This window comes from Oncorhynchus masou, chromosome 28 (assembly GCF_036934945.1).
Source record: "Oncorhynchus masou masou isolate Uvic2021 chromosome 28, UVic_Omas_1.1, whole genome shotgun sequence".
Classification (NCBI taxonomy): Eukaryota; Metazoa; Chordata; class Actinopteri; order Salmoniformes; family Salmonidae; genus Oncorhynchus; species Oncorhynchus masou.
In genome coordinates, this window is record NC_088239.1 from 54594737 (window position 1) to 54610227 (window position 15491).

The 15491-nt window shown below is 44.8% G+C and overlaps 1 protein-coding gene across 5 annotated transcripts in view; it reads right to left on the reverse strand.

Annotated features, from left to right (window-relative positions):
• LOC135517920 (guanine nucleotide exchange factor VAV2-like) overlaps positions 1 to 15491 on the reverse strand; it is a 242752-nt gene that overhangs the window by 4462 nt on the left and 222799 nt on the right. For 3 of the 5 annotated variants that reach the window (XM_064942630.1, XM_064942627.1, XM_064942629.1), the window contains exons 11-25: positions 8691 to 8759; positions 8408 to 8494; positions 7478 to 7563; positions 7201 to 7333; positions 6832 to 6846; positions 5600 to 5709; positions 5397 to 5498; positions 2861 to 2949; positions 2661 to 2674; positions 2445 to 2466; positions 1997 to 2124; positions 1783 to 1854; positions 1633 to 1697; positions 640 to 756; positions 53 to 140 (exon numbers count right to left, since the gene is read on the reverse strand). In XM_064942630.1, the coding sequence (XP_064798702.1) occupies positions 53 to 140; positions 640 to 756; positions 1633 to 1697; positions 1783 to 1854; positions 1997 to 2124; positions 2445 to 2466; positions 2661 to 2674; positions 2861 to 2949; positions 5397 to 5498; positions 5600 to 5709; positions 6832 to 6846; positions 7201 to 7333; positions 7478 to 7563; positions 8408 to 8494; positions 8691 to 8759 (1197 nt within the window). The remainder of the gene's footprint in view (positions 1 to 52; positions 141 to 639; positions 757 to 1632; positions 1698 to 1782; positions 1855 to 1996; positions 2125 to 2444; positions 2467 to 2660; positions 2675 to 2860; positions 2950 to 5396; positions 5499 to 5599; positions 5710 to 6831; positions 6847 to 7200; positions 7334 to 7477; positions 7564 to 8407; positions 8495 to 8690; positions 8760 to 15491) is intronic. The other 2 variants (XM_064942631.1, XM_064942628.1) reach the window with 1 other exon arrangement.

Genomic DNA, 15491 nt, shown 5'->3' on the forward strand with positions numbered 1-15491 from the left:
CATTACAAATAGTATGTGACATTATGTGACTGATTGATGAAAGCTCTCTTACCAGTAGACTCTCAAACTTCTTAGCCTCAGTGATGTGGATCCAGCTGTCTTTCTCAATGACTTTAATATGCTTTACTTCATCATTGAACCTATTGGAGACAAAAGTACTGCAGTGACTGCAGAAGATCCACAGAGGTGGGAGCTGACAGCGTGGGCATTAGAGGTGGACACGGGAACAGGACTACAGTGGGTCTTGCAGCTCCCGGTAGGAGTTCTGGGTTTGAAATATGTCATGTGTGGAGCTTTTCATTATTACTGTGTGTAAGCCTAATATAGTTTACTTAATAAAAATCTCTACAAAATAAATGATAATTTCCCCTCTCCTCGCTGCAGTTGCAGCCAGTCACTCAGATGCATGTGGAGACATACACAATTGCACATGTCCACAGGGCATGGTCTAACTCACTCCAATGGCATCACAAACTGTATGACAACTTCCTGGTAGTGTACACAACAAATATCCATTTCGATATGAATGTGGCTTTCACTATAAAATACGTGAAGGAATGGGGGATTTGTTAGTGTTACTGAGAAAGATAAGTCTTCTGTGATTTTTCTTTGTTAGGGTAAATCAGGGTAAACACTAACTTGATGCTGATGGCGAACCTCTCTGCCTCAGCAGTCCTCTCTCTGATCAGGTATGTCCCACTGCTGTGGGACTTCAACAGGTTGTCAGCCTGTGTCCGTTCCATGTTGCCAGCAAACCTGACGGGACGTTGAGGGGGAACACAGGTCACTGATGGACTTTAGAAAATACATAGTAATACACTGTCTTAACATAGTAATACGCTGTCCTAACATAGTAATACACTGTGTTAACATAGTAATGCGCCGTCCTAACATAGTAAGACACTGTCCTAACATAGTAATACGCTGTCCTAACATAGTAATACACTGTCTTAACATAGTAATACGCTGTCCTAACATAGTAATACGCTGTCCTAACATAGTAATACGCTTTCCTAACATAGTAATACGCTGTCCTAACATAGTAATACACTGTCCTAACATAGTAATACGCTGTCCTAACATAGTAATACACTGTCCTAACATAGTAATACACTGTCTTAACATAGTAATACGCTGTCCTAACATAGTAATACGCTGTCCTAACATAGTAATACGCTGTCCTAACATAGTAATACGCTGTCCTAACATAGTAATACGCTGTCCTAACATAGTAATACGCTGTCCTAACATAGTAATACGCTGTCCTAACATAGTAATACGCTGTCCTAACATAGTAATACGCTTTCCTAACATAGTAATACGCTTTCCTAACATAGTAATACGCTGTCCTAACATAGTAATACGCTGTCCTAACATAGTAATACACTGTCCTAACATAGTAATACGCTGTCCTAACATAGTAATACACTGTCCTAACATAGTAATACGCTGTCGTAATGTAATAATACACTGTCCTAACGTAGTAATACGCTGTCCTAATGTAGTAATACACTGTCCTAACAGAGTAATACCACAGTAATACAATGTATTTACTACAGAGAAATTAGGAGAGGGGTACTTGCAAACTAGACTGAATATCACAACTTTTGAAATGTCTGTGAAGGGTCGTACCATGGGTATGCATAGTAGTCTGTTTCCCTTGAGGACTGCCGGCTGGGGAAGGACTGGAACAAAGGCTGTGGTGACAACCACAAAATCAGCATTAGAGATTTCATAAGTAGAGTCATGAGTGAGTGAATGTGTATGTGAGGGCTCCTTTACCTTGGGGTCCAAACAAGGCTTTACACAGTTGTTAGGAAAGAAGCCACTCTTCTGGGTTTGGAGAAGCTTTCCCTGGGAGAGAGAGAGACACTCGGTGTCGATATACAACAACTGTGTTGCTATGGCTGGATGTAGGAGCACATTGGGCATGCTCATCAGAATGTGTATGTGTAACCTATAGTCAGTATTTATAGGGGCCAGGGAGTGATTTTACCTCCCACCAGGTGGTGTCAGGTTCCCCCTTCAGCAGCTCGATGAAGTCGCCTGTCTGGAAGGAGAGTGGAGGCTTCCCTGGAGGAACAGGTGTCCCATGATAGTTCCTCACTGCCACCATTTTGGGACCTGGAGCCAGGATAAAATGCATACAGTTAGATAAGCTGAAGACTCTTCACTTGGGCTATTGAGACTGCACAGAATTCTCCATATAACATTTCAACACTTCCATCACTTGTGTTAGTATTCTCAATCAGCTCTTGCATTGTAGTCTTCCACTAGATAGCAGCAGAGAGCTGTAGCTCTACTCCACATTCCAGCCAACTTCAAGTTAGTTTGACAGCTTGAGAGCAATCTTTATCAACGTCTACTGTACATTGTAGCACTCCTGACTGCCTAACATTAATTACACTGTGCTATATGATTTCCAATACGAACAGCATTCCTACCCGATGGTGGTAGTCCAGGTTCCTGAAAGGGGAAGGATAAACACAGCAACAGTGTCAAGATTAGGGAGCTCTAAGAGCTAATAGTATTCATGTTCTAACAGATTAATCAATCAGTTACCAATACAGCAACAAAATGGTAATTAATTCATCAAACAATAGATTTCATTCTTCAAACGGTGATAAATCTGAATGTCTAAGGGAGGGTGAAACACTCACTGTGTCGAGTGGATCTGAAAAAATGTGAGAGAGAAAGAGCAGATGGTCACCTAAATGGTACAACTCACGAGTTAAGCATGTCCCATAGAACTGTCTGTATCTAGGGAAACTGGTCAGTAACACTTCACTTCAAGTTCCTCTTATATCTCTGTAGTACCACTGTAATGAATAAGTGTTAAGTAGAGGGTGGAGAAACCTACTTATTTTACAGATGGTGATGCACTCTAGACACTCTTTGTGCGCTCCAGTCCCACAATGGGAACAGTAATACCCCTGGTAGAATATCCCCCTGGGAGAGAGAGAGATAGAGTGAGAGATACACAGAGAGAGAGAGAGAGATACACAGATAGATAGAGAGAGTGAGATACACAGAGAGAGAAAGAGAGAGAGAGTGAGATACACAGAGAGAGATATACAGAGAGAGTGAGATACACAGAGAGAGAGATATAGAGAGAGTGAGATACACAGAGAGAGATATATAGAGAGAGTGAGATACACAGAGAGAGAGAGTGAGATACAGAGAGAGAGTGAGAGAGAGAGTGAGATACACAGAGAGAGAAAGAGAGAGAGAGAGTGAGATACACAGAGAGAGATATACAGAGAGAGTGAGATACACAGAGAGAGAGAGAGAGAGAGTGAGATACACAGAGAGAGAGAGAGTGAGATACACAGAGAGAGAGATATAGAGAGAGTGAGATACACAGAAAGAGAGATAGAGAGAGTGAGATACACAGAGAGAGAGATAGAGAGAGTGAGATACACACACAGAGAGAGAGAGATAGAGAGAGTGAGATACACAGAGAGAGATAGAGAGTGAGATACACAGAGAGAGATAGAGAGTGAGATACACAGAGAGAGAGATAGTGAGATACACAGAGAGAGAGATAGTGAGATACACAGAGAGAGAGATAGTGAGATACACAGAGAGAGAGATAGTGAGATACACAGAGAGAGAGATAGAGAGAGTGAGATACACAGAGAGAGATAGAGAGAGTGAGATACACAGAGAGAGAGATAGAGAGTGAGATACACAGAGAGAGAGATAGAGAGTGAGATACACAGAGAGAGAGATAGAGAGAGTGAGATACACAGAGAGAGATAGAGAGAGTGAGATACACAGAGAGAGAGATAGAGAGAGTGAGATACACAGAGAGAGATAGAGAGAGTGAGATACACAGAGAGAGATAGAGAGAGTGAGATACACAGAGAGAGATAGAGAGTGAGATACACAGAGAGAGAGATAGAGAGTGAGATACACAGAGAGAGAGATAGAGATAGTGAGATACACAGAGAGAGAGATAGAGATAGTGAGATACACAGAGAGAGATAGAGAGAGTGAGATACACAGAGAGAGAGATAGAGAGAGTGAGATACACAGAGAGAGAGATAGAGAGTGAGAGATACACAGAGAGAGATAGAGAGTGAGATACACAGAGAGAGAGATAGAGAGTGAGATACACAGAGAGAGAGATAGAGAGTGAGATACACAGAGAGAGAGATAGAGAGTGAGATACACAGAGAGAGAGAGGATCATTCCTAACCCTGACCAGCTAGGACAGGTCTTTATCAAAACACCACTCTGAATAGAATACACAACATGCACCGTATGTGATTCTGTGCTAGTATTTTCCTAGTATACACTGTTGTTCCAAAAGCTTCAGGTTTGATTCCTGTGTGGCGCCACACTGTGTACTTGTGTTAACCCAAATAAAAGCCTTGGCTAAATAGACATGAATTCAATGTTCTGTTACTACATCCACCGTAAGCAGTCCACTCTTTTTTAAGTGGATTACTTCTTGCGCTATGTAAAATACAGTGTATACACTGCCATGTCCAATAGCCAACACCATACATCACAGGCTGATACACTGGGGCTACTGATGCAATTATACAGTTAGCAGCTAGTGGTAGCAGCACACTGGTCCTTTCCACAAGACGGGGAGGGAATGTAGGTCAGTGCCGCTACTATGCCGTTTTTGGGTCAATATATTGCATCAAGTATAGAGTGTAGACAGCCACTGTAACAGAGGTGGTAGTGTGGTAGTGGCAGGCTAGAGCACTCACATTGTCCCTGATGAACACAGCTTGTCTGTCAAAACGCTGGTTATTAGGCTATTTTTATTTTATTTTACCTTTATTTAACTAGGCAGGTCAGTTAAGAACAAATTCTTATTTTCTATGACAGTGGGTTAACTGCCTGTTCAGGGGCAGAACGACAGATTTGTACCTCGTCAGCTCGGGGATTTGAACTTGCAACCTTCCAGTTACTAGTCCAACGCTCTAACCACTAGGCTACCTGCCGCCCCATTATTGCATCTGAGCTCCTAGAGTGTGAGGCTCTCCTTTTCTTTTCCACGTGTTCCACTCCGCTATCCAGCACCTCGCCTAAACAGGTGTGTGTTTCCTGCGTCTCCAAATGTCCTCAATTTGTCAACCTAGATGCATGCCGACTGTAATGGTTGGCTTTGGAAAAGTGTACGTGCATGTTTTAGCTGTCAGTCAAATCAAACAGACGCAAAGGCTGGCTGATTTGTCATTCAGGGAGTTTATTGAGGCTGGCAGCCTCAAAAGACTGCATAACACATTAAGTGTGTAGCATCAGTAAGTACCACTAACATCCCATTGAAAAACAGTGATGTCTTCCGTCAACAAAGCAGATGATAAGGCCACGTGAACGATCTGATGTAGGTGTACAGGTACATAGCAGGAGTCCCTGCGTCTTTTTCCAAGTCTCACCTCAACAGCATCTTGCAGGCTCGGCAGTTGGTGTCCTTCTCAAACGTGTGCATCTGGAAGTTGTGCTGATTGGCCGTGGCTTTCTCCGGCTTGATGTTGGACCTTCAGGATTGGAGGAAATACACAATTTTGAAATGGATCTGATTCGTCTAAAAGATCCACGGTGATGTATATTGCTACAGTAGACCTACTACTGTACTCACATGGCCATCTCAAACTGCTCCATCCATTTCCTCTTGGTGTCCTCTGTTTTACAGAAGAACTGGAAACCCTGCTTCCCTTGCAGGTGGATCAGGTAGAAGCCATAGGACCACTGCAGAGAAAGAGAGGATGAGGAAGTGATGGAGGAAAGAAAGAAACAGAGGCATTGATGGAGAGAGTGGAGGAGAGCAGTGGTGGGAAAAGTAACCAATTGTCATACTTGAGTAAAAGTAAAGACACCTTGATAGTAAAAGTGACAGTTATCCATTAAAATACTACTTGAGTAAATGTCTAGAAGTATTTGGTTTTAAATATACTTGAGTTTCAAAAGTATAAATAATTTCAAGTTCCTTTTATTAAGCAAACCAGATGGCACGATATGTTTGTTTTTTAATTGAATAATTTACAAACAAAGCACGTGTGTTTAGTAAGTCCGCTAGAGGTAGTAGGGATGACCAGGAATGTTCTCTTGATAACTGTGAATTGGACCATTTTCCTGTTCTGCTAGCCATTCAAAATTTAACGAGTACATTTGGATGTCAGGGAAAATGTATGGAGTATAAAGTACATTATTTTCTTCAGGATTTTTAAAAATGTAACCTTTATTTAACTAGGCAAGTCAGTTAAGAACAAATTCTTATTTATAATGACTCCCTACCCCGGCCAAACCCGGACGACGCTGTGCCAATTGTGCGCCGCCCTATGGGACTCCCAATCACAGCCAGATGTGATGCAGTCTGGATTTGAACCAGGGACTGCAGTGACACCTCTTGCACTGAGATGCAGTGTCTGAGACCACCGCGCCACTCGGGAGCCCTAAAATGTATTTAGTGAAGTAAAAGTAAAAAAATTTAAAAATATATAAATAGTACAGGTACTCCAAAAAAAAAACTTTAAATGATTTTTACTTTACACCACTGGGTGGGGACGGACATTTGGGAGGGTTGTAACAACTTCACCTACACGATGATGTATACTAATAAATTGTCATTTTTATAACCTACACGTTCCCTTTGGAGCTAAGCAAGAGATACTGTTCATGCTTGGGAATGCATCTGACAAAAGCGTAAGAGAATCACATAGCCAGTGGGTGCACATGCAATCATGGCATGACCCAACACCAAACACACAGACACACAGACACACACACACACACACACACACACACACACACACACACACACACACACACTAGCTGCAATGAGAAGATGAGTTAAGGATTGCTTCAGCTTACCATTTTTCCACTCGACTGGTAAGCATGCAAAGAGAAACACACCAGAGAAGATTCAGTTACACATGCACACGACCACACATGCAGATTCAAAAGAATGGTTAGATTGGTGGAAAATGCACACAGCAGTATTCATTTAATTTACATGTTCTTCAGAGCACAGGCTTGCACAATGCATACAGATCTGACACTTTAATGCATTACACATGAGCTCGCTTATCTGAAATTACCGTCACCGCAATTCTACCTCAAGGACACCATTTGTAATCTTTGCTAAAATATTGCAGAACCTGGGCTGAGCGTGTCCCTTCAGCAGGCTGTTGAGGGAAATTGTGCGTCCCTCGTTTTAAAGTGCTCAACGCTGCTGCCTACCTTCTTCATGTCCCTGTTGTTCATGGGGTCGTCAGACATTTTGTACGACTGCAGCTCAATGATCTCCTTCAGTTCATAGCAGTAGCCTTTCCGCTTGCACACAATGACCACTTTATCAAACAGGAATATGTACCTTGGGAAACGAAGCGTAAAAAGCCTGTTAGAGCGCTGAACACGTGTTCTCCAATACTAAGTCTGTTAATGACCTCATTACCACATTCCCTCAGTACCACACATTCAGTAAGTCTGGCTTTCATAGCGAAGCTTGACTACTCACCGGTCCTGCTTTGTTCGGTTGACTATGGAGGACACCTTGAGCTCTCCATCTATCTTTGGCCTGCCATACTCCTCCAGTTTGACCTGCTGCTCAGGCCACATACACATGCCAGTGTTAATCTGCTGCTGTACATCTCGGGTTTCCCCAGTGGTCAATAAGAGTGGTAGTATAAACAGTAGGTATGGATGAGAGAGCAGCACACTGTTGTGTACTTTACTCAATGTTATTTATTATTCATCTAACCTGGTTAAATCTCATTGAATTAAGTTTCCCATCGCCCCAAGGCGCTGAACTGACTTGATATATTAAACATCAAGATGTCCAAATGGGAAATGTGAGTGTCATTTAATTCTGCTATCATAACATTGACATTCATGAGTATTCCACCTCTGACCGTATGACCCCCTTCAGAATGTGTCATTAGATCTGACAGTTATATCTTGTCCGGGATACAATGGGCATACCGACGTATAGACATATCTGAAGTAGCAGCCTGTGGCTCTCTATCCCTAAGGCTTCACTTAATACACATATTAAGGCCATTAAAAGCCAGCTGCTGTTAGACTTAACACTGCCTTGTACGACACACTTTAGTTTGGGATTCATGGAGACTTAAAAAGCCTGTCTGCTCATGCTCTGGGAGAATAAATGATTTATTAGAGACATGATAATTGCAGATGAGTGGGACAGGTAAAGTGAGGGATGAGGTAAGCAGAGAGAGGAGAAAGAGAGAGAGAGAGAGAGAGAGAGAGAGAGAGAGAGAAGAAATGTTCCAGGCTGTTCACCGAGAGATGTTGAGCAACGTGTTGGGGCCAGAGGGACGGGCAAATGATGCTCAATAAATCTCAAAAGGGTTCAAAATTCCTTATCGATGAAACATCAGTGCTGATTGTAAAAGTACTGTCATTTACAGCAATCAGAGTTACTTACAAGGTTTTCGATGGAGTTCTGGAATTCACTAATCTTCTTCAAGGTTTCATTGTCTCTCTTCACTTCATTGATGTACATAGCCAGGTCCTTCAGAGACAGAGATGCATTGTTTTACACCAGTACACCAGTACATCTGAACAACATCTATTATATCTTGCCCGGGTTAGAGCTACAATATAACCTTTTTCCCAATGCTCCCAAGCACTCTTCTGAATGAATAGAAAAATGTCATCAATGATCATATCCGGAATAACGTCACATACACACACACACAAACACACACCTGCATGGCCTCCAACGCCTCCTTGAGCTGCTGTCTCTCAGGTCGGTCAGTTGAATGACTCACCAGCTCCTGCAAGAGAATGTTACATTTCATCAGTGGAGCACACTATACCAAAATACACCACACACTCCACAAAACATTGACATAACTCAGTATGACAGCCACACACCGCGGAGAGAAACAGATCAACTCCCTTTAAGTTACACTCATGTAACTTGTATGAACTCTCACTTACATCGCCACCTCAAAATGTGTTTTACTGCATAAATACAGTGAATACTTTATGAGAAAATCTGTGCGTTTTTTCAAAAACATATGAATGCTGCTGTAAACAATGAGGGTTATTTTAGGCCAGTACACATCTATTCTCTCTGCCTCTCAGAGGCACAGCGCGAGTGGAACATATGTACATACACAGCATGTGATCTTACAACTGACACATTCAGCTCGACTTCATGCTTCAGCAGTTTATAGGAGCGTGGGGAGATAATATGAGAGTGATGGTGTAAGATGAGTCTGTTGGTGAGTTGAGGCCTGCTGGCAGCTTCATTGATAACAGAATGATTTGCTACAGTGTACTGTGTAATTCTGACAAAGACCAGATATGTCTTCATCACAGTGGAATCTGCAACACCCAAGTCATGAAGGAAATATGCTAAGGCTTACACACACACACACACACACACACACACACACACACACACACACACACACACACACACACACACACACACACACACACACACACACTATCAATTGAATGCCCTGAGGCCACAGCATATTAATCCTTTCCCACAAATCTATGGGAAGCAGTGAAATGGGCTTCATGTAATACGATTACAGCATGGCTGATTTGAACACAGTTTCTCTTCTCTTGAAGTCCTGCAGGCCATTCAGCCAGTCAGTCAGTCAGTCCAGTCTGAGTTGAAAAACCACTCACTGCAGTCCACCCATCATCACCTGCCATGAACTCTGCCCACCTCTACTATCTCCATACCCATGTCACTAACTAAACCCACCTCATTCATTATTGAGCTGGCTAGTTAATTCATTGTGTTTTGAATCAGACAGCCTGACCAGCTTGTTTTTACTAACATGACTACTATGGGTTCCTGGAAGAAGGCTCCGTTGGGTCTCTGTGCGTACTGGCCACACAGTCTGCATGTTTAATCCATGTGGGTGGGCATAGAGACCCAGAGACACAGGGCCTTGTAGAGGAATGGGATGAGGGGGAAACAGAGGGACACCAAGATGTGTACTGAGTGGGCACTCGAGTGAGATTGATCCTTAAAACACCTAGCATATTCAACAGCTATACCAAGAAAAATACCTGTCATATTCAACAGCTACACCAAGAAAAATACCTAGCATATTCAACAGCTATACCAAGAAAAACACCTAGAATATTCAACAGCTATACCAAGAAAAATACCTAGCATATTCAACAGCTATACCAAGAAAACCACCTAGAATATTCAACAGCTATACCAAGAAAAACACATAGCATATTCAACAGCTACACCAAGAAAAACACCTAGCATATTCAACAGCTATACCAAGAAAAACACCTAGCATATTCAACAGCTATACCAAGAAAAACACCTAGCATATTCAACAGCTACACCAAGAAAAACACCTAGCATATTCAACAGCTATACCAAGAAAAACACCTAGAATATTCAACAGCTATACTAAGAAAATCTCATGATGTTCATATTTGTCACGCCTTGGTCTTAGTATTTTGTGTTTTAGTTTATTAGTTAGTCAGACCAGGGTGTGACATGGGTTATTATGTATTGTGTTTTCGTATTGGGGTTTGTAGTGTCTGGGATTGTAGCTGATTAGGGGTGTGTGTGTGTTAAATAGGTTGGCTGCCTGAGGCGGTTCTCAATCAGAGTCAGGTGATTCTCGTTGTCGCTGATTGGGAACCGTATTTAGGTAGCCTGGTTTTCGCTTTGTATTTCGTGGGTGATTGTTCCTGTCTCTGTGTAGTGTGCACCAGTCAGGCTGTATTAGGTTTCACGTTCTGTTTGTTGTTTTTGTATTTATTAGTTATTCGTGTATAGTTCGTTCGTTTGTCTTCCTAATAAACATGAGTAACTTACACGCTGCATTTCAGTCCGACTTTCTTTCAACAAAAGAAGAACGCCGTTACAATATTGTCTTGAAAAATGTCTGGCTGGCATAAGTTGTAATGTAAACCAGCAAAAAAATGTTTTACCTTTTTCAGGACCCTGTCTTTCAAACATAATTCGTAAAAATCTAAATAACTTCACAGATCTTCATTGTAAAGGGTTTAAACACTGTTTCCCATGCTTGTTCATGAACCATAAACATTTCATGAACATGCACCTGTGGAACGGTCATTAAGACACTAACAGCTTACAGACAGTAAGCAATTAAGAGGCATTTCTATTGACACCAAAACAAAGATTCACAGAGTCCCTGCTCATCTGCGTGAACGTGCCTTAGGCATGCTGCAAGGAGGCATGAGGACTGGGCAATAAATTGCCATGTCCGTACTATGAGCCGCCTTAAACAGCACTACAGGGAGACAGGTAGGACAGCTGAACGTCCTCGCAGTGGCAGACCACGTGTAACAACACCTGCACAGGATCGGTACATCCAAACATCACACCTGCGGGACAGATACAGGATGGCAACAACAACTGCCCGAGTTACACCAGGAATGCACAATCCCTCCATCATTGCTCAGACTGTTCGCAATAGGCTGAGAGAGGCTGGACTGAGGGCTTGTAGGCCTGTTGTAAGGCAGGTCCTCACCAGACATCACCGGCAACAACGTCGTCTATGGGCACAAATCCACCGTCACTGGACCAGACAGAACTGGCAAAAAGTGTTCTTCACTGTCTCACCAGGGGTGATGGTTCGATTTATCGTCGAAGGAATGAGCGTTACACTGAGGCCTGTACTCTGGAGCGGGATCGATTTGGAGGTGGAGGGTCCGTCATGGTCTGGGGTGGTGTGTCACAGCATCATAGGACTAAGCTTGTTGTCATTGCAGGCAATCTCAACGCTGTGCGTTACAGGGAAATCATCCTCCTCCGTCATGTGGTACCCTTCCTACAGGCTATTCCTGACATGACCCTCCAACATGACAATGCCACCAGCCATACTTTAAAAAAAAATTCACCTTTATTTAACCAGGTAGGCTAGTTGAGAACAAGTTCTCATTTGCAACTGCGACCTGGCCTGTCACAACTTCTGCCGAAGTCGTTGCCTCTCCTTGTTCAGGCAGTGCTCGGCGTTCGACGTCACCGGTCTTCTAGCCATCATTGATCCATTTTTCATTTTCCATTGGTTTTGTCTTGTCTTCCCACACACCTGTTTTCAATCCCATTCATTACCTGTTGTGTATTTAACCCTCTGTTTCCCCTCATGTCTTTGTCAGAGATTGTTTATTGTCAGTGTAGTGTTTTGTTGTATAGGTGCGCGACGGGTCTTCGTACCCATATTTGTTTATATTCCTTTTTTCTATTTAGTGTTATGGAGCATGTTACTTGGACATTATTAAAAGACTCCATTTTACACTCCGTTTGACTCTCCTGCGCCTGACTTCCCTGCCACCTATACACATATGTCTGACAGAATCTCTGACCAACAATATGAAGTCAGCAGGAGAGGACACTATGCTCATGGAGCTGGAGGAACGCGTTCAGGAACAAGCGAGGGAACCTATGGAATTGGGAGGGATGGTGCGCAGGGAGACCGGAGGGGGTTCCCGCTCGAGCACCATTCATGGTCGCAGAGGGCACACTGCTGGTCGGTGCCGGGTTGGTTCCTCTGGGAATAGAGAAGGCAGGCAGGGCATTCTGGCTTCACCCCAGGTGAGTAGGCACCATTCTCATCCAGAGCCCTCTGCTGCACTAATGTTTGTCTCGGTCTCTTTTCCTGATTTTTCCCTGCATTCCCAGTATAAGGTGCTAGTAGATTCAGGTGCGACCTGGGAATTTCATTGATAAAAGTTTAGCTCATAGTTTAGGGATCCATACTGTTCCTGTGGATATGCCTTTCCCTATTCATGCCTTAGATAGTCGACCATTAGGGACAGGGTTTATCAGGGAGGTAACCGCACCTTTGTGTATGATAACGCAGGAGGGTCACAAGGAGAAGATTAGTCTTTTCCTTATTGATTATCCTGTGTATTCTGTGATGCTAGGCCTACCCTGGTTAGCTTGCCATAACCCCACTGTTTCTTGGCCACAGAAGGCTCTCACGGGGTGGTCGCAAGAATGCTCAGGTAGGTGTTTAGGGGTTTCCGTTGGTGCTACTACGGTGGAAAGTCCAGACCAGGTCTCCACCGTGCGCATTCCCCCTGAATATGCCGATTTGGCTCTCGCCTTCTGTAAAAAGAAGGTGACTCAATTACCACCCCATCGACGGGGGGATTGTGCGATAGATCTCCTGGTAGACGCTGCATATCCCAAGAGTCACGTGTATCCCCTGTCGCAAGCGGAGACGGAGGCTATGGAGACATTCAGCCATCCATTTCACCCGTCTCTTCGAGTTTCATTTTTGTGAAAAAAAGGGTGGCGGTTTACGCCCGTGCATTGATTATCAAGGTCTTAATAAAATCACAGTGAAATATAGTTACCCGCTACCTCTGATCAATACGGTTATTGAGTTAATGCACGGGGCACGTTTTTTCACAAAATTGGATCTCAGGAGTGCGTACAATCTGGTGCGTATTCGGGTGATGAGTGGAAGACGGCATTTAGCACCACCTCAGGTCATTATGAGTACCTTGTCATGCCATATGGGTTGATGAATGCTCCATCAGTTTTCCAATCATTTGTAGATGAGATCTTCAGGGACCTGCACGGGCAGGGTGTAGTGGTGTATATCGATGATATTCTGATATACTCTGCTACACGCGCCGAGCATGTGTCCCTGGTGCGCAGGGTGCTTGTTCGCCTGTTGGAGCATGATCTATATGTCAAGGCTGAGAAATGCTTGTTCTTCCAACAATCCATCTCCTTCCTAGGGCATCGGATTTCCACTTCAGGAGTGGAGATGGAGAGCGACCGCATTACAGCCGTGCGTAATTGGCCGACTCCAACCACGGTAAAGGAGTTGCAGCGTTTTTGGGGTTTGCCAATTACTACCGGAGGTTTATCCGGGGTTTTGGTCAGGTGGCTGCTCCCATTACCTCCCTGCTAAAGGGGGGCCCGGTGCGCTTGCAGTGGTCGGCTGAGGCGAACAGGGCTTTTGGGCACCTGAAGACTCTGTTTACCTCGGTGCCTGTGTTGGCTCATCCGGATCCCTCTTTGCCATTCATAGTGGAGGTGAACGCATCCGAAGCTGGGATAGAAGCAGTGCTCCCTCAGCGTTCGGGTACGCCACTGAAGCTTCGCCCCTGTGCTTTCTTTTCGAAGAAGCTCAGCCCGGCGGAGCGAAACTATGATGTGGGGAACCGAGAGCTGTTAGCTGTCGTAGAAGCCTTGAAGGTGTGGAGGCATTGGCTTGAGGGGGCTAAACACCCTTTTCTCATCTGGACTGACCACCGCAATCTGGAGTACATCCGGCAGGCGAAGAGATTGAATCCTCGCCAGGCAAAGTGGGCCATGTTTTTCACTCGTTTTGTGTTTACTCTTTCTTACAGACCAGGCTCCCAGAACATTAAGGCAGGCGCATTGTCTCGGCTGTATGACACAGAGGAGCGATCCATGGATCCCACTCCCATACTCCCAGCTTCGTGTCTGGTGGCGCCTGTAGTGTGGGAGCTGGACGCGGACATTGAGCGGGCGTCTCGTGCAGAGCCCTCTCCCCCTGAGTGTCCAGCTGGCCGTCTGTATGTTCCGTCTGCTGTCCGCGACCGATTGATCTATTGGGCTCACACGTCACCCTCCTCTGGTCATCCTGGGATAGGTCGGACGATGCGCTGTCTTGATGGTAGGTACTGGTGGCCCACTTTAGCTAAGGACGTGAGGATTTATGTTTCTTCCTGCTCGGTGTGCGCCCAGTGCAAGGCTCCTAGACACCTGCCCAGAGGTAAGCTACAACCTCTAACCGTTCCTCAACAGCCGTGGTCGCACCTGTCGGTGGATTTTTTGACGGATCTTCCACCTTCACAGGGTTACACCACGATCCTGGTCGTTGTGGATCGGTTTTCAAAGTTCTGTCATCTCCTCCCTTTGCCCATTCTCCCTGCGGCCTTACAAACTGCAGAGGCCCTGTTTACACATGTTTTCCGGCACTATGGTGTGCCTGAGGATATAGTGTCTGATCGGGGTCCCCAGTTCACATCAAGGGTCTGGAAGGCGTTCATGGAGCGTCTGAGGATCTCGGTTAGTCTTACCTCAGGTTTTCACCCCGAGAGTAATGGGCAGGTGGAGAGAGTTAACCAGGATGTGGTAGGTTTCTGCGGTCTTATTGCCAGGATCGGCCGGGGGAGTGGGCGAAGTTCGTGCCCTGGGCAGAGATGGCTCAGAACTCGCTACGTCACTCCTCCACTAACCTTACTCCTTTTCAATGTGTATTAGGGTATCAGTCGGTTCTGGCTCCTTGGCATCAGAGCCAGACCGAGGCTCCTGCGGTGGACAATTGGTTTCGGCGCACTGAGGAAACCTGGGAGGCAGCCCACGTCCACCTTCAGCGTGCCATAAGGCGCCAGAAAATTGGCACAGACCGTCGCCGCAGTGAGGCCCCAGTGTTTGCACCAGGAGACAGGGTCTGGCTCTCGACCCGAAACCTGCCCCTCTGCCGGAAGCTGGGTCCGCGGTATGTGGGGCCGTTTAAAGTCCTGAGGAGAGTGAACGAGGTATGTTATAGGTTACAACT